Genomic DNA, 23,593 nt, shown 5'->3' with positions numbered 1-23,593 from the left:
GAAGTTGGAGGTGTTATAGAAAGGTGGGAGAAGGTGGGGGTGTTATAGAGAAGTTGTAGAGGTTGGAGGTGTCAGGGAAGCTGTGTACACCGGAGATGTTAGGAAAGAGGCAGAAGTTAGAGAAGCTGTTAAGTTAGTGAAATGGAAGTTGGAGAAATTGGCGAAGTGGCTGAAGTTAAGTGGGAGAAATCAGAGCGGTCGGAGGTCGAGGTTGGAGATGTTAGAGGGAAGGGGGAGAGGTTGGAGGTCGAGGTTGGAGAAGTTTTCTGAGGAAGCGCCTCTTCCGGCTCCATAGCGTGAGTTTATCGCCGCTTCTCCGAACCTGCGGGTGGCGCTGTTGCTCAGCGCAGGCGTTTCATACGCGAAGAAGAGACGAATCTTCCCCGCCATCCCAGCTCAGTTAGCTTAGCCGGTTTGTTTACGTTTGTGTTCTCGTTTAAAATCCAGCAGTAAAGCCGCGGACTTTAACTTCCACCGCGTGGATTAAAACCCTTATACCCCACAGTGCGGTTACCCGCTCGGAGCTGTGCTGTGTCAGCAGGCAGTGTTAGCAGCGTTAGCCCGCCGGCTACCAGCAGCCTCGGAGCGAGTCCGCTGCTCTGCTTACTCGGGTTTGTTGTGGTCAGTAATGGCCTGAATGGCAGAGGGCAGTGAAACAGCTGGAGCCGGGCTGCAGGATGCTCTGGAGCGGCTCTGCTCCTCCAGGACCCTCCGCCTCAAACCCGAGACCCCCGTCTGTGTGGCTGTGATTGGGCTTGACAGGTTCCGTATCGGTCTTTATTAAAAACAACTTTATCAACACTTCACTCCAAACGTCCCGCCTGGACGCGCAGCATTAACAGATCTAACCGCCCAGACGTCCTTAGTTGCTTTCAGACCGTCTAAGATGGTCTTTTATGGTCACCGACAAGACCGGTATTAGTCCAAGATGGTCAAGGTGTTTGACTGGCTGGACCTCCAAATGAGAACATACCACATGATGGTCATGACGGTCCAACCTGACCATCTTAGACCAGCTACCTAAAGAGAAATACCACCATTTTTCTTTGAATTCTGTGTAATTCGTGGTGGAGATGTAAACAGAGTCATTCAGAGTGGTTTAATGTGAAGTGGTTGATTCTTTACAGGTGTCTTCACAGTGGTGGTGATGGGAACCAGGGCTCTCCGTGCCTACAGCACACATATATCCAGAACCATCGGTGAACCCACACGTGTCCTCTGAGTTTAGCCAGTGAGGTTAATGATGATAAAACTCTGGTAAACATGGGGAAATATGTGTTTATTTGCTGGCTATTTTGCCTTAGAATACTATGCATGTGTTTCTCCTCCATGAATGGGCTTAAAAAGTGCATTTCCGAGCCAAAACCTTCATGTAGGAACTTGCTGTGAAGGAGCTTTTAGAGGTGGACGTCTGGTTCCTATCACCACCACTGTGAATAATCCTATAATAAATCCTAATAATAAAGTTTCTCTGGAGCAGAGCATTTCACACCAAACCCCTCTGAATGAATCTTCACCCTTTAATTATGTAGAAAAAATGGAAATTTCACTTTAAACAATGTCAGTTATCATTTATCTTTAACTCCCTTAAATCAGTGGCAGTGACTAAATGATGCTGCCGGCTGTTCCACATTAACGTTGTTCTTTGTCTTGCAGGTATTTGTCTGATGAGAGAGTGACAGACGGCTACAGCTACGACGTGACGGTAACCGACGGCAGGTGGAGAGTGAAGTGTCACCTCAGCTCTGCTCTTCATCCTCTGGTCCAGAGCAACGCGCTGCGCTGCGGCTCCTGCGTTTCAGTCACACAGTTGTCGTTTGTGTACGACGAGAGGCGGGTCGGCCAAAGCTACGTGTGTTTAGAGGAGCTGGAATGCGGAGGCGAGGATGCTGGTATTCTCTCGTCCATTAAAACCCTGAATGCCCTTCGGTGGTGGACGCGGGACGAGATCGGAAACTCGATGCTTTGGCACGCAGACGCTCCTCTGCAGAGCGGCAGGAAACATTATTTATCATTATGGAATAACGAAGATCCTCACGGCGGAGTGTGGATTCCTAGTACTCCTCCACCAGACACGGTGATAGACGGTAAGAGCAGAGGTCAAATTATGCAGATGGACTTTTTTCTTTTCATATTTCATAAGCTACATTCAGAAGGTGGGTATCATATGGAAGCTGTAAGCCTCTTCCGTCTAGTAAAATAGATGAGTAATATAAAGTTTTAGGATAACTAATAAAAAGTTGGCTTTAAATAAGCCAAGTCCCATGATTTTGAATTGAAAAATATATAATTTTTGTATTTTTACTTTATTTCATTAATTGATCATAAAACACATTTTCTGTTCATTTGAGGGGGACATATACAACTGTGTGTGTGTGTGTGTGTGTATATATATATATATATATATACACACACACACACACACACACATACTTTTTGTTTTACAGCGTCCTTTAGGGTATTGCAGCCTGTCAGATCGACAGCATGGGTCATATGAACGTATAGCTTTAGCTATAGCTGCTCTTCTCGCATCTCTGGCAGGAACCCTTTCCTCAGAAGTAGAACAGTTTATTGTGAAACGTCTCAGCGTTCGACTTTTTACGCGGCTGAAGTCGCTTCTCGTTCGCCAGCTTCTTGTCCATATTTTCACGTTCCAGCTTAAATGGTGCCTGAGGTGTGAGAACGTTACTGCTGCACCATTTAAGGTGGAATGGGAAAATTTGAACGAGAAGCTGGTGAACGAGAAGCGACTTTAGCTTTACGACTTTTTAGTGTTTGTCAGATTCTCCTAGCAGATTAAACGTATCAGGAAACCAGCTGGACTGACTATAAACACTAATCAGTCCATTCGTCTCCAGATTATCGACGTCCGTCTTAAATCTCTCTCTTTGCCGTTTCATAGCTACTAGCTGGGCGAGACGGTCGTCTGTGTTGCTATGGTGACCAGCCGTCTGCGCTGATCTTCAGGGTTAAAGGGTGAATCAGCAGTTCTACATTAACTCCAGCGTTTAAGACCATTTACTGTTAAACTGAGTTGAAGGATCAGCAGAGCTTTATTTTACTGTAGAGGAGGATTATTTTATTATTACCTACTGATCTGATTCAGCCGTGGAGCCGCGACAGGGCGGGAAAACAGCCGCATGTTACCGACCCGTGGCTTAACTCGTCTACATGTAGTTCGGTCTCTTATAACTTGCTAAGACAGGGTTGTTGATGACGTTGGTTATGATGGCAAGTAAAATTGAAGTAAATAACATGTTGACCTAAATGAAATGTTTCAGCTCTTATTATGCATTGAGTGTTTTTCTTTGATCTGTCGATCTGTTTAGCCTTCTTTCTCTCTTCTTTCTCTCCTTGGCAGTGTCTAAAATCTGTCTGCTGGGTGACCTTGACGTGTTCTTTGCGAGTTCCAGACGTCCTCTCCCTCTGCTGGTCAGGGTGCTGCACAGATCCCGGTTACGGTACTACGGGAAACCTGGACAGAACATAGACTTCCCATTTCAGGTGAGGGTTCATAGCTGCTGAAGGTCCAGCACAGCTGTGGGGAATTTGATGGTAGAAATTGGATCATTTAATTCAGCTGATTTGTAGACAGTGTAAAGAAATTAATCAAGGAAATATTTTTCTTTTCTCACAAAGATTCAACACACTTTATTTCTGCCTCAGTGAAATGTTCAGCTTCCTTTAGTTTATATGTTCACTGTGTCACGACTGGCCCCTCCCAGTCGTCCATGTGCTTACTTTTGTTTCTTCCCTGTCCTGCCCCCTTGTTTCCAGACCCTGCCCTTGACTGTAACCACCTGTGTCTTGTTACCTGTTCATGTATTTAAGCCCTGTGTTTTCCCCTGTTAGGTGGCTGATCTTTGTTTTGTATTGTATGTATTGTATTGTTTGGTGTTTGTTCTGCTGGCCTCTGTTGTGTGTTTAGCCTGTTTTCCTTTTTTGTTATGTCTGTCCCTCATTCTATCCGTGTTGGCTCTCTGACCCTGGACCGGTTTGACCCTGAATCTGGATTTGCCCCTAATAAATCTTGCTTCTCTCACCGTATGCGTCCATCTCATCATCACTGCCCAGCATTACACTCTACATCATATCATTATCACGTTCAGTCTTTTGGTCACTGATTTCCATCAAAACCGTAGAAAATTCAAGTTTGATTGGGGGGGTGGAGGAAATTACACATAATCAAAACAGTATTTACAAATTTCATCACTACACCCATCATAGCAAGTCCGGAGACATTTTTGTGTATTATACTAAATTTAAATAATGGACTAAATTTAATTGCTTAATTGAAAGTGTTAATAACTAAATTCACAGTTCAACATGTTTATCAGCAGTGGATTACAGTTCTTCTAATAAAAATGCTAATTATTATCTTAATAAAAGTAGTAGTGGAGGTGCCATAATACCAATTTTCTTTTACATTGTATCACTTCACAATAATACTGCCCTCATAAGTTTATGAATACCTTTAAATATGCTTATTAATGAGTATTAATTAGGTCATAAACACCTTAAAAGTCATTAATAACAGGTATAGCAAATAAATACATCAGTCCGCCTTTATTTACACCTGGATTTGCACGGCGTCTGACTGACCTGTTGCTTGCCAAACTGTTAAAGCTCAGGTCTCTGCCAGTTACTGGTCTTACTTTTTTCTTTATCAGTCAACATTCAGCCTGTCAGCTGCATCAGATTGACCGTTATTAATTTGCATAAGAAGTCACGCAAATTCAGTCAATCCTCTCAGTATTTGGCAGCTAAAACCTTAAAACATGGGATATTTTTTCTTTAAAAATTGCTGAGCTATGAAATGAGCTGTTTTTAAATCAAGCACTCATTTAAAAGACGTCTACGAAACCACTCGCTCCTTTAACCCCACACGGTTTGAGTAAGTGCTGCTCCAGGATGCGTTTATTACAGGATTGAATCACATTCATTCTTAATGAGAAATACAAAATAAAATAAAGATATAATAATAATAATAATTTAAACAATAATTTGAAACATCTTTTCTCTCAGGCTTATTTTGAGGTGGCGGATCAGAGCGGGGTGATGTCCATGGTGCTGTGGAACGATCTGTGTCCAGAGTGGTACCACAGGCTGGTGGTGGGCTCAGTTGTGTATCTGCAGCACTACTCACTGAAGAAGAGCTACCAGAACCGCTCTAGACCCCAGATCAGCTCGCTGCCCCTCCTCAGCTTCACCAACACAGGTACTGCTCTTCCTGGACTGATGAACTTACTGTAAGACTGCAGGCGGTTTATCTTGCTCCTTGGAACTGAGTCAAAAGGAATCTTCCCTCTGAAATGAGCCCCTCTAATAAAAAGAGCATCACTTCATTAACAGCTACTAGCGCCGCTCTGTAGGCGACCCTGCCCGTCTGCAGGGACAGCAGAGGAGGGGAAAGTTCAGCTCCTCACTGCTGGGCTTTAGTTACATTAGGCATCAGACGCCTTCAAAGAGGGGGCAATTACTTATTATCACCCACCCCTAATTCTTCAGTGATGTGAAGCTGAAGATATTTACCAGATTCTTGTTCAAATGTTCTGGTTCCACCTTAAATAGAGTAGCAGTTCTGATGCTTGAGGCTCCAGACTGTTGGTGCTGTACCAGGTGGAACGGCTAATTATGGAGCCATCAGCTACTACTGGTGATTTTTTTTTGTGCTTGTTATGAAGAAAAGGACCAAAATACACTGAAACAACATTAAACTAAGATAAAAACAACGGTTTTCATACTTTTTAAAGGAGAAAATTCTCAGATTTATGGGTTTCTTTGGTCTCTTCCTTGGCCATCTTGATGGTTTTTCTTGTTTTCTCATATCTCTGTCATGTAGCCCCAACACTTCACCCTCTTCCTCTATCTCAACAAGAATCAGAACACCCCATCCCCCAGCATGAACATGCAAACCTGAGGGGTGAGGGTAAAGTGGTATTGGGCCTTACTTTGTCCTAAACCACACTGACAAGTCTGCGGCACCTTAATGAAAAGCTGGATGCGGTTGTGTGAGTTGAGAGAAGTTTTGTTGATTGTATTTTTACTGAAACTCTTTTGGCTCTTTGGCTGACAGATGAATTCTAGTATTTGTTAGCAAAGTTAGCCTCGTAGCTCCAGTTCTATACTAAAACAGCAACATTTGGACTCAACGCATCTCAGCTGCTTAACTACTTGTGAGGTCAGTGGAGAATTGGGTAAATTAGATTTTTTAATTTAATAAGAACTCATCATCAGGTGAACTGAGATAGATTCATGTGTTCAGTGCACTTCCTAGGACAGCATAGTGGATAACATCACCTCACGCCTGGTCAAATTACACAGGACAGCTTTTACAAATAGCCGCTGCTCTGTTTCTGAGCCGTGCGGTCACTGTCGCACGTTCTGCTGTAATCAGCGTGTAAACACAGTGTTACTCCTGTTTATTGCTGCCAGTTTGATCAGTTCTCTGTGTATTTGTGCTTGTGTTATGAAACAGAGATCTGCTTGAACCCTCGTAGCCCTTCAGCCATCATCACTGTGATTCCTCCTAAAGGTGTCCAGCCTCAGTGGAGCTTACCTGACATCACCTATAACTTCTCTACCAGGTACGTACGCAGATACAGACCCTTCCTTCACCAGTTCATATGCCACACTAACCTGAGCTCCAGAGGCCATATTACAGAAAATTCCTAAGACTGAGATCACATGTTAACTGCTTTGTTGTCATGGCAACTTCAGTTATAACTGAAAATGGGACAGAACAAAAGCTCTTAAACCTATAATCTTCTCTTATTTCCGGATAAGAAAGTGGTATTACAGAAACATCCTAAGTTGCCAAAATATCATAAATATTTTCTTAACTTTAAGATAAACCCCAGAGCATCTTCTGTTTAAATCGTCTGTTTCTACTGTTTTATGCAGTGAAGGGCAGCGCAGTTCAATATAAGTACAATGATGTTACACTTTTCTACGTTGAAAACTCTTTTGATTTTTTATTTATTTATTTTTGAAAACAGTGTCTACGATCTCCATCGTCCCCTTTTATTACCTTCGGGCGTTAATATTTGATAAAAAAAACTCATTAGATACAATATTGCAGGGACGGTGGTGAATAATGAGAAGACAGAGCTGAACACGTGTCCGTTTATTAGGAGAAATAATGTTAGTGCGCTTGGCTAAAGTGTTTGGGAAATGGAGACTGAAACTGCAGTGGCGACGCTGTGATAAACAGCATAAACGAGCACTGACACAATGTTCTTAACTCTCAGTTTATCGAGCTTTAGTTTTATTTGACCTTTTTACACCAGTAACGGTAGCTAAGGTTAGCTGCCTGACTCAATAACTTGATTGTGTTTATGTTTCAGCCGTGCACGTATGGTCGGTTGCCTGACTTGGTTTCCTAACTTGAGATAAGAAAAGGTTCTTAAATTAAGATGAGATTTGCTGTAATGCAGATTTGGGAAAAATCTTATCCTGATCATTCAGGTCTTAAGTTAAGACAAAAACTTAGGAAGGTGCTGTGATGCGGCTCCAGCGTCACACTTCATTTAATAATGTTGAAGTTTATTATAAATAATTCCCAAGTCTCCAACTGTCTAGACTAGAGCCAGTCAGCTCAGTGGGACTGAGAATCAGGGCTAATATCGGGGTAAAAGTCATGTAGTGTAAGAATATCTAACATAGTGGCATTAGGCTAACTTAAACACCTGCAGTGGCATGTCCACTCCTCTCCCTTCTCTTGTTTGGGTCAGTTGTGTTCCAGTGTAAAGCGCCACCTTTGTGCAGTGTTTTAATGCTGGTCAGAGTTTTTGTTCTTTTTTATAGCTCACAGGAACTACAGACCCGTTCCCATTGTTTATTTTTACCCCCACGCCTCGTTTACGAGTGTCTCATTTCCAAGGAGAAAGGAGTTTAATGGCCACCTTTAAATTGACACATTTTCAAGGCCTGTAAATTTTATCAATTTGATTTTGTTAATTAGAGAAGTGGATTACAGTTTTTTTGAGTGAAAATAAATAGAAATTGTGCATTAAATTGTGCAGCAGTGTGTTCAATTACTTTCACTTACAGAATCAATAAAACATGCCCACATGTGTTTAAACGTCTGTCCACCGATGGGGCGTAACATCATGACCACCTCCTTGTTTCTACACTCACTGTCCACTTTATCAGCTCCACTTACTGTATAGCTGCACTCTGTAGTTCTACAGTTACAGACTGTAGTCCATCTGTTTCTCCGATACTCTGGTACCCTGTTCTTCAGTGGTCAGGACCCCCATGGACCCTCACAGAGCAGGTACTGTTTGGGTGGTGGGTCATTCTCAGCACTGCAGTAACACTGACGTGGTGGTGGTGTGTTAGTGTGTGTTGTGCTGGTACGAGTGGATCAGGCACAGCAGTGCTGAGAATGACCCACCACCCAAATAGTACCTGCTCTGTGAGGGTCCATGGGGGTCCTGACCACTGAAGAACAGGGTAACAGAGTATCAGAGAAACAGATGGACTACAGTCTGTAACTGTAGAACTACAGAGTGCAGCTATATGGTCAGTGGAGCTGATAGAGTGGACAGTGAGTGTAGAAACTAGGAGGTGGTCAGACTGTGATTCCTGATCGGTGTCCTGAAATGACCTGAGTTCCCAAGTTTTTGTTTCACAAAGCTTCATAATGTGCTTAAAGCTTTTCACGGTTAAATGCAGGTTCAGCTGCGGCTTTCCAGCCTTTTTAAAATCGTTCTGTTTTCCGCCGTTAGTTTTCACCGTATGTACACAGTTGGCTTGTTTGTTTATTATGAAAGTGTCGTATATTTGAAGGATTATGTTGACCAGGGAAAAATCGAACTGGGCTCTGTGTGGCCAGCCGGCTGTGTTATGGAGGTTAAACCCTGTCTGTGGTGGTTGAACCGCGCTGTTTTCTCTGGTCGAGTCTCTTTGGAGCCAGACTGTCTTTTTTGAGGTTTTTCACTTCAGAAGTTTCTCCTCCTGTTTCAGATCAACCCATTTAGAAGAGACAGTGGTTTGTATGTTTGTTTTGTTCTGCTTTTCCTCCGCAGGCATGAAATAGAGAGTCTCAGCAGTAACCAGGCCTGTGACGTCATCGGACTGGTGACCTATGTCGGGCGTGTCGAACGAATCCGAAACAGAAATTCCAGTAAGGCCTCTGATTGGACGTTAACACCACAGTGTTTTTAGTTTTGCTGCTGATTCAAAATCTTAGCAAAAAAATATGTTTTTATGTCTTTGTGTTTTACTTAAAGAACCACAGAGACACGTAAAGACACACAGACCTTCATCTGTTTAGCTGTTTATCTCTCGGCTCTTAACATCAGCTACAGTTCTCTAAAGGCCAGCATTGTTCATATCTGGGTTAATGAGCCGATGTCGTTTCCCTCCCATGATGACAGTGTTTCCCCTCTTTATGCAACACCATGGGATCGTTTACCCACCCTGACGTGAAGAGCCGGTGGGCTTCTTGCTGTTAAACGCTTTGAGAATCTCCAGAATAGGGAGAGGGGCCGAGTATGAGATCAGTATGAATGTCAGGAAAACACAGATTTGGTAGCTTTTCTGAGTTTAAGTGGGAGGAGGAGTTCAGGGGAACCGTATTAGGATCACAGCCTGTTTTATCGACTCTGTCGAGGAAATGTTTTCACAGGAGAGTCATTTTAGCCATCGGTGTAGTTGTTAAATTATTGTTCTGTTATTACATCAATGTTTTAAAAAGTGAGGTGCAACACAGCACAGCCAATCAGAACAAAGCTCATTTTACATATTTACATACTTAAAGGGACAGTAACAAAAGCAGCCTGCTTAAATGGATAAAGAGAGGAATTCTCACTGCTTTTCATGCATAAAACCACTCAAACATTAGAAGAAGAAGAAAAAAAGAAAAATATTGGAAACGGGCCCTTTAAAGGGAAAGTCCACCGATTTTGCAAAATTGCTTAGTTCATTCATTGGTTTAGATATAAAAACAAAAGTTTATACTACAAGTACATTTTAGGCAAAACCTTATAACAAAAATATCACAGAACAATGTCTCAGGTATGAAGCATGTCATGTCTCAGAAATGTCTCAGAAATGAATGCATTTATGACCATTTTGTGTAATTATGGGATGTAGCTTTCAGAGCCATTAAATGCTTCAGACGTCTGGTTCCTAGAACTATAACGGTGATCAGTTCTGACTCGTTTCTCTAGAAAGGTGCATTTCACACCGAACCGCTCTGATGTGTTTGTGTTTAAATCTAAACCAGTGAATTAGTAATTTTGCAAAACTGATGGAGTTCCAATGTAATTCCCTGTCATCAGCGACAATAGCTAATAATATCGATAATGAAACTGTGGAATAATCATAATTATGATTAATAAAGTTAATTACTGCCACAGTTGATTAGCTTTAGTCAGTGTTGACACAGAAAATGTCACAGAATGGCTCAGATGACATTGTTACTCATAGAAAGCCTATCAGCCAATCACATTGCTGGATCAGAACTAACCTGTATATTTATGCGTATGACAGTTCCTGAGAAATTCTGGACGTACCGCTGGGTCCACGCTGTGGATGGCACTTCAGGCTCCCCCTTTATACTGGAGATTTTTGCCTCCTCGCAGCCGGACATCTTCAACAACATCTGTCCCAGTAAGACTTTCCTTCTGTTAGAGCGCCAGGCGTGATCCTGTGGCCAATGAAGAGAAAGTGACGAACTTACCGCTGAGTTTTATAATGTAACAACTTTCCTTGTTTTTACTGAATTATCCCTTTAACAACGGTCACATTTGGAGAGCAAGGGTGCAAATCTCCATCCTTTCCATTCGTTTTTCTGATTTATTTTAGAAAATGATTCAATGAATCTGGAAATCCCAAATTTTAGTTTGATTCAATTTAGAATTACTTTTAAGAAGAATGTGCCGATGTCTCTCAGGGAACTATTTTTCACAAGGGATAACATTATTATCAATTCCAAAATCAACGCAGTGGAAGTGCCACCGCCTCATGAATAATTTTTATTTTCGCACCCCTTGTAGAGCACGGCGACTGTGCTGCTCTGCCGTTTTATCTATTTTCCATTCATTATCTACGTTAGCGATTTTTCACCGTGAAATTCCTCAAATTCCAATTAAATATGGAGAACGTAAGTTTTCTGGGAGAAATGAATTCTGTGTTAATATCCAATATCCAGCTCCCAACTGCCCGAGTAGGGGTGGGCAGTATGACGATATTTTAGCACGTTTGTGATCAAATTTGTTATCGTGAAATGCACTTCTGAGCATATTGTGGATGTTATAAGTACCTATAAGAATACAGCAATTCTCCTTTCCCTTGTGTGAAAATTTCATAATGATTGGACGGAAAACGCCCCAAAATCAATTTGAATAAAATCACTTTCCATTAACTTGCATTCTGTAAAGGTGCAATTTTGGAGGTACTTGTTTTTCTTGGGCCAGCGATGAATTAACTGACTACACGGGGAAACCAGGCATGAAATAACTTTGAGCCTTCAGGTAATAAACCAGTTTGTTCGCCACTTTGACTGTAACTTTATGTGCAATCCTGCTGGTGGAGGTTTCCTCTCATTTAAAGATGCAGAAAATGCTGAATAATTGTGGTGAAGGAGAAAATTAATTGTGTGTGTTGTTAAAATGCAAATCTTTTACACGCTGCTTCTGTCTTTTCAGTTAAAATCACAGTTTGTTACACTTATTGCGATTCATTCTTTTAAGCAGCATTTTTATTTTTAATGCAAAAAGTTTACACTTTAGTCCAGCTCTGATGCTAAAACCAGTGAGTGTTTTATTTCCTGTTGTATTGAATGTCTCCCTCTCGTCCGCTGCAGTGACGTACCTGGTGTGTACTCAGATGAGAGTGTGCAGAGAGGCTTGCTGCTCAGTTTATTTGACCAGCAGCACTGAGACTCAGCTCTTCATCACAGGTGAGTGACAGCTGGACCTGTCAGTCACTGTAAGGGTATTTAAGGCTGTGTGAAGTGACTCAGGTTAATGGAACCGAACGAACCCTCGTGTTTTTGTGCGCAGGCTGTCACAAGAAGCAGCCGTACGTGTCCGACCCGAAAGTGAAGGCCTTCATCCAGTGGACCAAGACCCTAAAGGACAGTGTTATACTGAGGAAGACTGCAGTGGGGGGGCATTACTGTTATCCTCCTCCCTCACCCACCTTCACACCACACACCACCACTGCCAACACCACAGCCAGTACGTATAGAGAGCTGAGGACCACTGAGTAGGCTGAATGTCTTGCACTGCCCTTCAAAAAAATGCTGCACTTACTGCACTGCAAAGAGAAATCATCTCAAATCTAGTCAGGATGTCTGCATTATTGTTCAACTTGTTTTTAGACATTTGTACTTGTTTTCAGTGATTTTATCAAGTGAAATTGTCTTATTCAGTTGGCGGACCGTTCAGTTGTTTTAAGAAATAATGCTTAAAACAAGTAAAATGATCTGCCAGTGGAACACGACACTTTCATGAGACGGAATTACATAAAACAAGTATAAATATTAGATATATTAACTAGATTTAAGATACATGATGACCAGTTTACACTACTGAGACATCACTGCCCTTACTGGATGTTGGTCGAACTGCACAAACTAACTTACTAAAGCAATGACCAATTATGAAACAGAAATATTATATTTTTAAGGATCGTTATAAGTTTGGCCCAGATTTCGGCCCAATCCCATTTCATCCCTCACCCCTACCACCCAGCCCTACCCCTCCGTTTTGCATGTTCATGTCTAGGGGTGGGGTGTCCTGGTTCTTGTTGAGGGGTGGGGCAAAGTGTTTGGGCTACATGACCCTCTAAACTGAGGTTTTTAAAAGAAGACCTAGTAAGACGGCTGCACAAATGACCAAAGAAACCCACAAATGTGAGAATTTTCTCCGTTAAAAAATGACAACAAACACGCTATTCTCTTACTTTAATGTCAGTTCAGTGTATTATGGTCTTTTTGCCATAACAAGCTTTGTAAACCTTAGTAGTTTGCTGGCGTTTCAGTAGCTCGCTAAATTTTCCGTTCCACCTTAAATGGTGCCGAAGTTCTGATACCTGAGGTGCCAGAATGTAACTGCTGCACCATGTAAGGTGGAACGGGAAAATTCAAACAAAAATCTGGAGAATATCTGACTTCACTGAAGAATTAGGGGTGGGTGATTAAAAGGGTGGGTAACTAAAGCCCAGCAGTGAGGAGCTGAACGTTCCCCTCCTCTGCTGACCCTGCAGACGGGCAGGGTCGCCCACAGAGCGGCGCTAGTAGCTGTTAATGAAGTGATGCTCTTTTATTAGAGGGTCTCATTTCAGAGGGAAGATCTCAACCACTTTTCCTTATAACTCAGTTCCAAGACACTCGAAACAAGGGGTAGGGGTAAAAGTAAGGAATGGGATTGGATCTTAGGCTAGAGTGCTTTAAGCAGCGTCAGCTAATAAATGCTGTATTTCAGTGAAGCATCCCTCAAAAGGACTGGTCAGTCCAGCAGTGACATCATACCACCTAGAAGTATTTACTTTCATGCACTCTTAGGTATGCTAGCATTGGTTGGTTGAAAAGTTCCTTTATTTGTGAAACTCACTTTACATATTCTCTGTAAGCTGCAGGTCAGGGAGCCTCTCTGCCGTTAATGGCAGTAGCCGACCTGCAGGGGGAGATAGAGAGTTTGCAGTATCGAGAGTGCAGGAGGTTCGCTATTCAGGGCCACATCACTGCAGTGCGTTACCACCACTGGCCACAGAAGGCGCTCCAGTCTGGAGTTACTGCAGAGCAGAACGCACCACAAAGGATCCAGCAGGTCTGTTATTAACTTTTAAACTGCGTTGTCTTCATACAGCAAGACGTGAGAATGACAGTGAGGTTAGAAACATGAAGCTGTATTAATTCTAGGTGTAGAAATGTATTGATCCATCGTGATATTGTGATCTAAAGCTCTATGTATGGCTACTGACTTCTGAATGTTCTAATTGACCGTAATGAAGTATAATTATACAGATTCACCCTTGTGTGTGTGTGTGTGGGGGGGGAGTATATTTAATATAAACAGTACACACAAATGTATTATTGTGGAACTTATGACTGCCTAGGTGTGTTGAAAATGAAACTGATTAAATACGTATTAAATTCATCTAGTTGTGCTTTTGAGGCTTTTTCAATCAGCCTGAGGTTGGATTTATAATTTTAATATGTCATTTGTAGACATAACTTATCACACTAGTAGAATATGGCAAGTAAATATGCTACTGGATGTTCTGACACATTTCAGCGCAACTTATTGAGTTATACTGAGACCAAAATACACTTAAATGTATTTTAAATTACAGTTCAGTACAACTACACTGAAATACATTCAACAAATAGAGCGTGCTTCTGTAACGCCTACATTTATTATTAGAAATATGTAAATATAATGTATATGTATTTAAGTTATTTTGAAGTAATGTTGAAATACACCTTTCATGCCTACAAGAGCTTTTCTCTTCTAAATTAGATCAACGTATGTTGCAGTAAAGTTAAGATACGAATTCTACAGCGCTTGAAATATTTTTAGATATGTACTCTTGGGTGTATGGATCCCCATGTTTGCTAGTTAGTTTGAGTTTATTGCAACTAAAAGGTCTGAGGCACACTTTAAAAGTTAATTCTAAATAATACAATGACATTGACAGATTAACTTTTGTTTAAGCATAATTAAGCTTCATTTAAAACTATATTACTTTTATGCCAAAGCAATACATGCTGGCCATTGTGAGGCTTCTCAAGTTGGACTTCCATAAAATACATACATTTTCCCAATTATCTTTGAAGCTTTACCCCAAAAGGGATTAATGTGATGCAAGGAATTCGGCGAAAATATAATTTTCATACTGTTTTGCTTTTATTTTATATATTCTACTACTGTGTAAATAGTTTCTCTTTCACATTTGTGTATTTAAAAATGATTCAGATTGTATTTTGGTGAATTTTGATATTTTGTGATGCATTCACTAATTTTAAACCCAGAGATACTCGGAGCATGAAAGTCAAGCTGTTCTCAGACTTGAATGACTTAAATCTGTGGAATGGCAACACTGTGGCGCTGTGTGTTTTCCAATAAGCATTTGAATTAATATATATGAAGTCGTGTGAATGAAGAATGGTGTGTAAAGTGTTTTTTGTTGTTGGTTTGAACAGTTAGAAGGTGGATCAGTGGCTGCGTCTGGAGGATCTGCTCCATCCTCTAGTACAGGCAACATGGAACAGAGCGAGAGACCCTCAGCGGCGCCCCCTAGTGACAGCACATCTTCTCCAAAACGCAGGAGAATTGATCAGGGATCAAAGTGAGTTTGAATGAGTGAATCACAGGACTTTAACAGGTCCATGCAGAATTTACACACCTGATCCAACTGAATTAAGACTTGAGAATCAAGAAGAGCATTTGGCTGAAGATAAGAGCAGCGCTCTGGTCTACCAGTATCCATTCAACATAAGCTATGTTAGCATCTTTCCTTTAGCATCTAGTTCAGAATATAATCTTCATTGTAAATACATTTTGATCGGCTTCTAGCTACAACTAAACCATGTCTTTGGTTTAATCTGTGTGTAGCATTATTATTATTAATGTTAGTACGATGGATGGATGGATGGATGGATGGATGGATGGATGGATGGATGGATGGATGGATGGATGGATGGATGGATGGATGGATGGATGGATGGATGGATGGATGGATGGATGGATGGATGGATGGATGTTGAAGGAAATCCCAAAGGCAAAAGTAAGAGGGGTTGTGAGGGGTACATTAGGGCTTAAAAGGAAGCTCTTATGCTCATTGTCAGCGTTCACATTTATCTTCTTGGGCTCTATTGGAACAGATTTACGGCTTCAGTGTTTCCAAAACTCATTATTTTCCTTGTACTGTTCATCTCTGTTCACCCTCTGTCTGTAACGCTCTGGTAGAGCTCCTGTGTCTTTAAGCTCCGCCTCCCGATAAGCCCAGCATGCTCTGATTGGCCAGCTCGCCCACCCTGCTCTGATCAGTCACCCTCCAGAACGGGGTCCGCCCCTGTCCTGCAGTCTTCAGACAGACCCTTCCCTCCTGAGCAGCTGTAACTCCGCTGTGGCTGCTTCTCCAGTGGCTCCGATTCTGCCGGATCAGTTTGATCCAGAGTGGATCCTGAAAGTCCGGTCAGCGTCTTCTCCACACGGACACAACACTGAACACGCTCTTTCTCCTCCAGGAGCTGCAGTACACTGTGTGAGGGGGCTGAGCTGCCCAGTAGGCGGGCAGTAAGGACTGTGTTATGAGTTGAGGAGTGTGCTTTGAGCTTTGCAGCTTTGCAAAACGTTCACATGCACAAAAAATCCTATAACACAGCAAAGGAAAGAGAAAACCCTGAAAAGCATAATCGCTCCCCTTTATAATATTTGTCTGAACCCATAGGGACCTGACTGTTCATCTGTGGTTCAAACATCACTTCTCACATACGTGGTCAGGATCAAAGGGAAATTCATGCTTCAGTACCAAGACGTTTTGGACCATTGTACGCTTCCAACTTTGTGGGAACAGTTTGGGGAAGAACTTTTACTGTTCCAGCGTGACTGACTGAGCCCCAGTGGCCAAAGCAGCTCCATAAAGGCCTGACTGGGTGAGTTCGATGTGCAAGAGGTTGACTGATCCTCACAGAGCCCTGACTTCAACCCCGTCCAACACCTTTTGGGATGAACTAGAACAGAGATTGTGAGCCAGAGCCTCTCGTCCAACATCAGTGTCGGACCTCACAAACGCTCTTCTGGATGAATGGGCAGAAATTCCCACAGACTCACTCCAACATCTTGTGAGAAGCTTCCCAGAAGAGTGGAAGCTGTTAGAGCTGCAAAGGGCAGTTTGACAAATAAATGACATTCATGCTGTTGCATTAGTAAATGCTGTAAGATGGCAGTGTCAGCAGCAGAAGGCCTTATTATGTCTTTCTTCCTGTTTGTGTTTAAACAGGGCACTGCAGGGGTCATACTGGACCAGAGCGAAGGTGCAGTCAGAAAGGTAATTCATTACACTGGTGAAGGGAGTGTAAGTAATACTGATTTTACTACAAATTATTTGACATAAAAACATTGCATTCTGTAATTCCTAAAGGACAAATTGATACAGGACTAACCAGGAGGGCCTCTTCCCCCAGATAGGGGGCTTCCCCTATTTCTCCTGACTGTACAGATTTATACATCATCCTAAACTCAAAATATTTCATATTAAGTATGAAAGTATATAATATTAAATACTTTCATCACATTTAAAAGGAAAAGTGTTTCAGAAGCCTTATTTTTACTGTGATTACATGGTGAGACCCGAGAACTGTTATGATCAGGAATTCACATCTGAAAGTTTGTTATACTGAACTGTGCAAAAGTCTTCTGGGCTTCAAAAGTGTATCTGGGCTGTAACTTTGTTTTTGCCAGTCAAATAATGTGTAACAGAAATAAATATTCATAACCATAAATATGGAATTTAAAACCTAACACAATTTAGTTTTCAAGTAATTATGCTTTATTTTACTGTGTGGTTTTAGCCACATACTAAAGCAAGTACTTAATAATAATAATAACAAAAAAAGCTTTATTATATGTTTATCTGTATTTTTCTCAGACAGATGAAGCTGCTGGAGGAGGAGGAGGAGGGAGGTGAAGAAGGAGAGTCGAACCAAACGACATGGACAGCACAGTCACCACACATAACAGGTACTGCTCCTCAGAAAGAGCCACACTATCAACTGACATAATGCAGAATGACCTTTAGACACAGCAGGTGACGAAACATACAGTTTGTTATGTAGTTGACATTTTTTATCAAGTGCAACTAACATTATCCTACAGTACTTAAGCAGTAGAACCCGAGAGGGAGTGTGTTATCCTGAAATACCATCCCGGCTGTGACCTGGTGTCCGTAGATCATCCCAGCCGTGATGTTATTGGTGATAACTCCCTCCTCGAGTGCTCTACTGCTTTAATACAGCACTTAAATAAATACAGTGAGAAATGAATAAACTGGCCGTGAACGCGGCTTTAATATGTTTTAATGTTCAGCTCCTTCCTCCTAATTAGAGCTCCTTAACGAGCAGCTTGTTGCTACGTCAGACTAACGAGCTCCGCCCACTCGCTGCTCAGCCGGCAGTTCGTTCTCCAGCTCCTTACGCTAAATTCCCAAACTGTCGTCTCCACTGAGCAGCTTTTCTGTGTTTTATTGGGTCAGTTTTACGGCTCAGTCTGATTTGGTCCGACTCTGAAGATCAGACACGTCTGGCGAATGGTGTTGGGTTCATTTCTGGCTGATTCCAGGTTGTTCAGCTGTTCTTCTGTCACAGCTGCCGACTGAAAAGCTGCTCAGTGGCGACGACAGTTTGGGAATTTAGCGTCGTCTCGTCTTCAGAGTCGGACCAAATTGGCTGTCGGTCAGATGTGATCTTAACAGTGTCCGTTTTCTGTTTGTGGCAAAGTAAGAAGTAAAAACATTCAAATGTCTTGAGCGTCTCCTACAGCTGTCGGAGTCGTTGCTTAGCAACGGCGTCTCAGCGGAGTGATACAGTGTTTGTGATGTTACGGTGAAATAACTGCAGTTAGAACGACTTTCAAAGGAACTGACTGTGGTATAAAATATATATATATATATATATATATATATATATATATATATATCTGATATTCTAGAATGGTGTTATTATTGTAATTAGTAGTAATAGTATTATAGTTATTATACATTTAATTTTAATAGACCTTTTAAGATCTCACAGTGCATTGAGTAACATTAACATTTGATTTAAAAAAAAAAACATATTTACAACATTAACCAGTCAGTAATATTCATAGTAACATATACAAAGCACTCTTTGTCCAAGATGTCCAAAAGTATCCAGACAGTCCTTCGCACATTAGCACATTTAGCTACTTTAAGGTGCACTCGTTGACTGTGTGCATAAAAAAGCATAAGCCAGATCAAAGCAAATTACACTGATTTGTAATTTTCTGCTAAATAAAATAGATACAAACAGAGTCAATCACAGTGGTTTGGTGTGAAATGGTTCATGGTAGAGGAACATCTTTCCAGTGGTGGTGATGGGAACCAGGGGTCACAGTGGCTTCAACACGGATATAGGCATTTTCTTTACCATCCAGAACCACCAGTGAATCTGTGTCTAGTTTTCTTTGTGGACTATTTTGCCTCACAACGTCCTGCATGTATCCCTCCATGAATGAAAAATACTTTTTTTTTTCATATTTTATGCCAAAAAACATTGTAAAACTTTTGTAAAGCAGTGAATCCAACTGCATATTCAGAACTATATTTTCTTTCTGCTGTTTGGCTGCCAGACAACAGTGAGACAGGAAGCGTTCCTGACTCCCAACCACCCATAGTTCAACCCAGTGCATCATGGGAAAGCAGCATGTGGCCGTTACTGAAACAGGATGTGACGACTTGCATTAGCTGTGGCTCTTTGGATCCGGAGAGCGTTCCAGAAAGATTCCGCTTTGACGACCGAGATGTGCTTCTTCATAGGATCAACCTCAGCCCTTCGAGATGGACTCCAGATGTTCCACTAAGCACATCCTCAGAGACGCACACTCCTGTGGACTGTGCGGGATACCTCACACTCACAGTGCTGGGTAAGGCTGGGCGTCACTACACGACTTTTACCATATTAACATATTTCTAAAACAGAGATCACCACACACTGAACGTCAGTCTGTCACAGAATTTTTTGTCTTGTTGTCGTGAGGCAACGAGTTTGGGCTATGAATAAGAACTCAAACTCCCAGAATTCCTCAGATCACATGACACACAGAGCTGAGCTGGACCTGTTTGGGCTTCAATGCGCTGCGGAGTTTAAACTGGGGGTTGATCTGTGGAGAGAAGCGCTGATTCAGTGAAGCTGGAGAAACATTTCACTACAAACTGGCAGCTGAGCTGAAGCTGTAAAGACCCTGAGCTGATCTGGTTCAACACTAAAATCAGGATTTCGGTTCTAATCTGCTGAGTTTCACTCGCAGCTCCTCCGTCTCCTCTCCGCCTGTTTCTCCGCTCCTTCAGCTCTGAATGGCTGATTGAGTCACTCGCCGAGTGAATCTCTGACCTTCTCTCAGAGTTCAGTCGACCTCAGGCCTCTGTGTATCTTATATGTCTGTATCTGTCTCTGTCAGGGCTGAATCAGCAGGCTGCAGTGGACGTTCTCTTCATACCTGTGTTTTCCCCTGAAGATCCCAGAGGTGTCGGAATGCCCGCCCGTGTCCATGACAACACGCTGATGTCATGTCTTTCCTCAGGTCACATGTGTGTGCAGGCCGACGGCACACACCTTTCAGCAGGTGTGTGTGCGTGTGTGTGTGTGTGTGTGTGTTGTAGTTTCGTCTGTTTATCTGCATCTGTATTAAACACCAAATGAGCAAGAAAAACTTTCTAAGAGCAAAAATGAAGAAAACATAAGAGGAACCAAGTGTCAGTAGGTGAACCCATCCCCTTGTTTCTACCCTCACTGTCCACTTTATCAGCTCCACTGACTGTATAGCTGCGCTCTGTAGTTCTACAGTTACAGACTGTAGTCCATCTGTTTCTCTGATACTCTGTTACCCTGTTCTTCAGTGGTCAGGACCCCCATGGACCCTCACAGAGCAGGTACTGTTTGGGTGGTGGATCATTCTCAGCACTGGGTGTCGCGCTGGACGAGTGGATCAGATACAGCAGTGCTGCTGGAGTTTTTAAACACTGTGTCCACTCACTGTCCACTCTATTAGACACTCCTACCTTGTCGGTCCACCTTGTAGGTGTAAAGTCAGAGACGACAGCTCATCTGCTGCTGCACAGTTTGTGTTGGTCATCCTATTGTCCTTCATCAGTGGTCACAGGACGCTGCCCACAGGACACTGTTGGCTGGATATTTTTGGTTCTCAGTCCAGCAGCGACACTGAGGTGTGTAAAAACTCCAGCAGCACTGCTGTGCCTGATCCACTCAGACCAGCACAACACACCATGTCAGTGTCACTGCAGTGATGAGAATGGCCCACCACCCAAATAATGTCTGCTCTATAGGGGTCCTGTGGGGGTCCTGACCATTGAAGAACAGGGTAACAAAGCATGCAGAGGAACAGATGGACTACAGTCTGATGTACAGTGAGTGAACATCAAAGAGATCCAGTGACTGCTGTTCAAACCCAGTCCTGACGTCATGTTTAAGTCTGTGCAGGCAAAGATCAGTGAGTGGGTCATTCAGCCGATGCTTTCTGCACATCAGGAGAGATTTTTAATTGTGAGTTTTTGGGAAAAATCCAATTATTTTGGTTGGATTCTGAATCACCTCTCTTTCTCTTTCTCTCCCCTCACAGAGGCGTTAATGAGCTCGGCCCCGGCTTTAGAGGAGGAGAGGCTGGTGTGTGTGTTGGACGTGTGTCTGTTGGGTCAGAACAAGGTCGAAATCATGTGCTCTAAAATCTACAGGACGGCAGACATCACACCTGTGTAGCGCTTACACACACAGGGCCATTCGCCTACTATTCATGTATTTTTCACTGCCACAAACTAAAAGGGTTTAAATGAGTTTATTAATGGTTATTAATTGGGTAATAAAGACATAACATTCTTAAATATGCAGTTACAACACATAAAAAGGGCAGCAGTGAGCTGCTGCTTGTCTAGTAGTGAAGCCCCATTAATTTATATTGTTAAACCTCAGATTTTGAAGTCGGCATTAAACTCATCATTAAACTTCATCATCTATATTCATCAGATATAACAGCTCACCTTTGCCCTTTCATTAATGTTATAACTGTTTATTCATGATTTTATGACCTAACTTATAACTTTAACAAGCTGATTTTAAACCCTGAAACACTTTATAAAGGTAGTCTTATTTTACAGCGGTACCTTTTTTTCTTTTCCTGAAAACATTTATTTCTTATAAAACTCATTGTTATTATTATATGTTATTATATTGTGTATAATATACTGCTTATGGTTAAATATGCTATTTTGGTCATTCTGGAGGAATAAATTATTTTACTACTTCTTTGTCTGAGGAGTAAGTACTTGTAGAGGTTGTTGTCAACACATAAGTGTTACTGGTTTCTTGCTTCTCAGGGAAGAAAGTCACATATATAATGAATCCCTGTTTCAGGGCAGACACACTGTTATCTAAAACAATGGACCAAAGAATGTCGCACAGCTAAAAGACTGAATTTTTATGAATTGCAGGATGTCATAGTGTCAGAAACCTCATAAGCGGGTATGTATGAGATTAATCAACAACCCCACACAGTTTGAGCCGAGCGTGTGATGATTTAAGGCATGCGGTTTATTTAGTGCTAACTCGGTGACTATAGGCTTCCATTACCTTTTAGCTTCGTTAGCCGTCCCGGCTATGGAAACAAAAAACAGAGAAGCTCGGATTACAGCACAAACCTCTTTCTCTGCTACTCCACTACATCTTTACATAGAAAACAGCTGTTTGCTGAGTTAAAGGAAAACTCCAATTTTGTAAAATTACTTAATCATTCATCCGTTTAGATGTAAACAAAATCATTCATCCGTTTAGATGTAAACAAAATCATTCATCCGTTTAGATGTAAACAAAATCATTCAGTCGTTTAGATGTAAACAAAATCATTCAGTCGTTTGGCTTGAAATGCACCTTCATACCACTAGGAACCAGTCATTACTATGACTACACTGCAATTACCATTTTATCTGCCGTCTACAATGACCAGTGACCTTGCATGTGCCTTTTATAAGGTTTAATGTAGCGCTGATGGTAAAATACTGCTAAATGTGGTGTCTGGGTGCAGTTTTTTTTCTTTGCAACACGCTGCATGTGCCTCTTCGTCCTGCACCCCTTTTGTGTTGGTTAGGTCGGCACTGTTGCGTCACATGGTGATAGATCACAGCTCCACCTCGCTGTCCTGCCCCATTAAACTGGAGAGCAGAGTAGTAAGAAGTTTGATGACCCTGTTCATTTCCGTTCACCCTGGGTTCTTCTGCTTCAGCACCGGTGTTGTATCCGATTCAGTTCCCCTTCAAACTCACGTTCCCTTTGACAGATCAGGTCCTCGGGCGGCGCACGCACTGAACAGAAAGGTTCAAAACCCCACATAGCATGGCGTAATTCAGATTCAGTGATTAATATTATTTTCAACTCAAGTAAAGAGTTAAATACTTTTTGTACTGTTTGTTGCCAATTGGGTGAGTGAACATTTCTGCTTCCCGTAGTTCGTGTTGCCTGGCGTTGGCCCGAGGATCTGACCTGTCAAAAGGGAGCGTGGATCTGAGGGGGAAATGAATCGGGCGCAACACTGACGTTAGCCGTGCTAAGCAGCTGTAGCCACAGGCTAGTAACTACAAAAGCACATTAGCCTGCAGCTTTGACCTCAGTTGAGATGCGGTTTTGAGAGGAAACACTGAGGCAATCCTGGAGTAACAGTTTCTAACTTTAGAACAAAACTGTCACAAAACAGCGTCTCGGGTATCAGAGCGAAGAGGTACATGCAGGGAGTTGTAAAGAAAAAATAGTACCCAAAAAACTTTTTTCCCCCCAAATTTGGCAGAATCTTACCATCATCTGCGTTACATACACACCGGCCACTTTATTAGG

General features: G+C 42.1%; 1 protein-coding gene across 1 annotated transcript; it reads left to right on the top strand.

The window, feature by feature from the left end:
- Positions 1-345: 345 nt before the first annotated feature.
- radx (RPA1 related single stranded DNA binding protein) lies at positions 346-21,928 on the top strand. Its single transcript, XM_017721891.2, has 16 exons — positions 346-762; positions 1,657-2,087; positions 3,362-3,504; positions 5,026-5,218; positions 6,479-6,587; positions 9,033-9,130; positions 10,501-10,620; positions 11,816-11,911; positions 12,015-12,191; positions 13,588-13,784; positions 15,161-15,306; positions 16,963-17,010; positions 17,611-17,702; positions 19,329-19,622; positions 20,157-20,321; positions 21,336-21,928. The coding sequence occupies exons 1-16, from the start codon at positions 638-640 to the stop codon at positions 21,470-21,472; spliced, it is 2,571 nt and encodes an 856-aa protein (XP_017577380.1). The 5' UTR covers positions 346-637; the 3' UTR covers positions 21,473-21,928.
- Positions 21,929-23,593: the final 1,665 nt, after the last annotated feature.

Source organism: Pygocentrus nattereri, chromosome 23, assembly GCF_015220715.1.
Source record: "Pygocentrus nattereri isolate fPygNat1 chromosome 23, fPygNat1.pri, whole genome shotgun sequence".
In the NCBI taxonomy this organism is placed as follows: domain Eukaryota; kingdom Metazoa; phylum Chordata; class Actinopteri; order Characiformes; family Serrasalmidae; genus Pygocentrus; species Pygocentrus nattereri.
This window is presented reverse-complemented; position numbering and strand designations above follow the sequence as displayed.

Coding starts and splice junctions, on each gene's coding strand:
- radx (XM_017721891.2), top strand. CDS start 638: ATGGCAGAGGGCAGTGAAACAGCTGGAGCCGGGCTGCAGGATGCTCTG. Junction 763..1,656: donor GCTGTGATTGGGCTTGACAG/GTTCCGTATCGG, acceptor TTTGTCTTGCAG/GTATTTGTCTGATGAGAGAG. Junction 11,912..12,014: donor GACTCAGCTCTTCATCACAG/GTGAGTGACAGC, acceptor TTTTGTGCGCAG/GCTGTCACAAGAAGCAGCCG.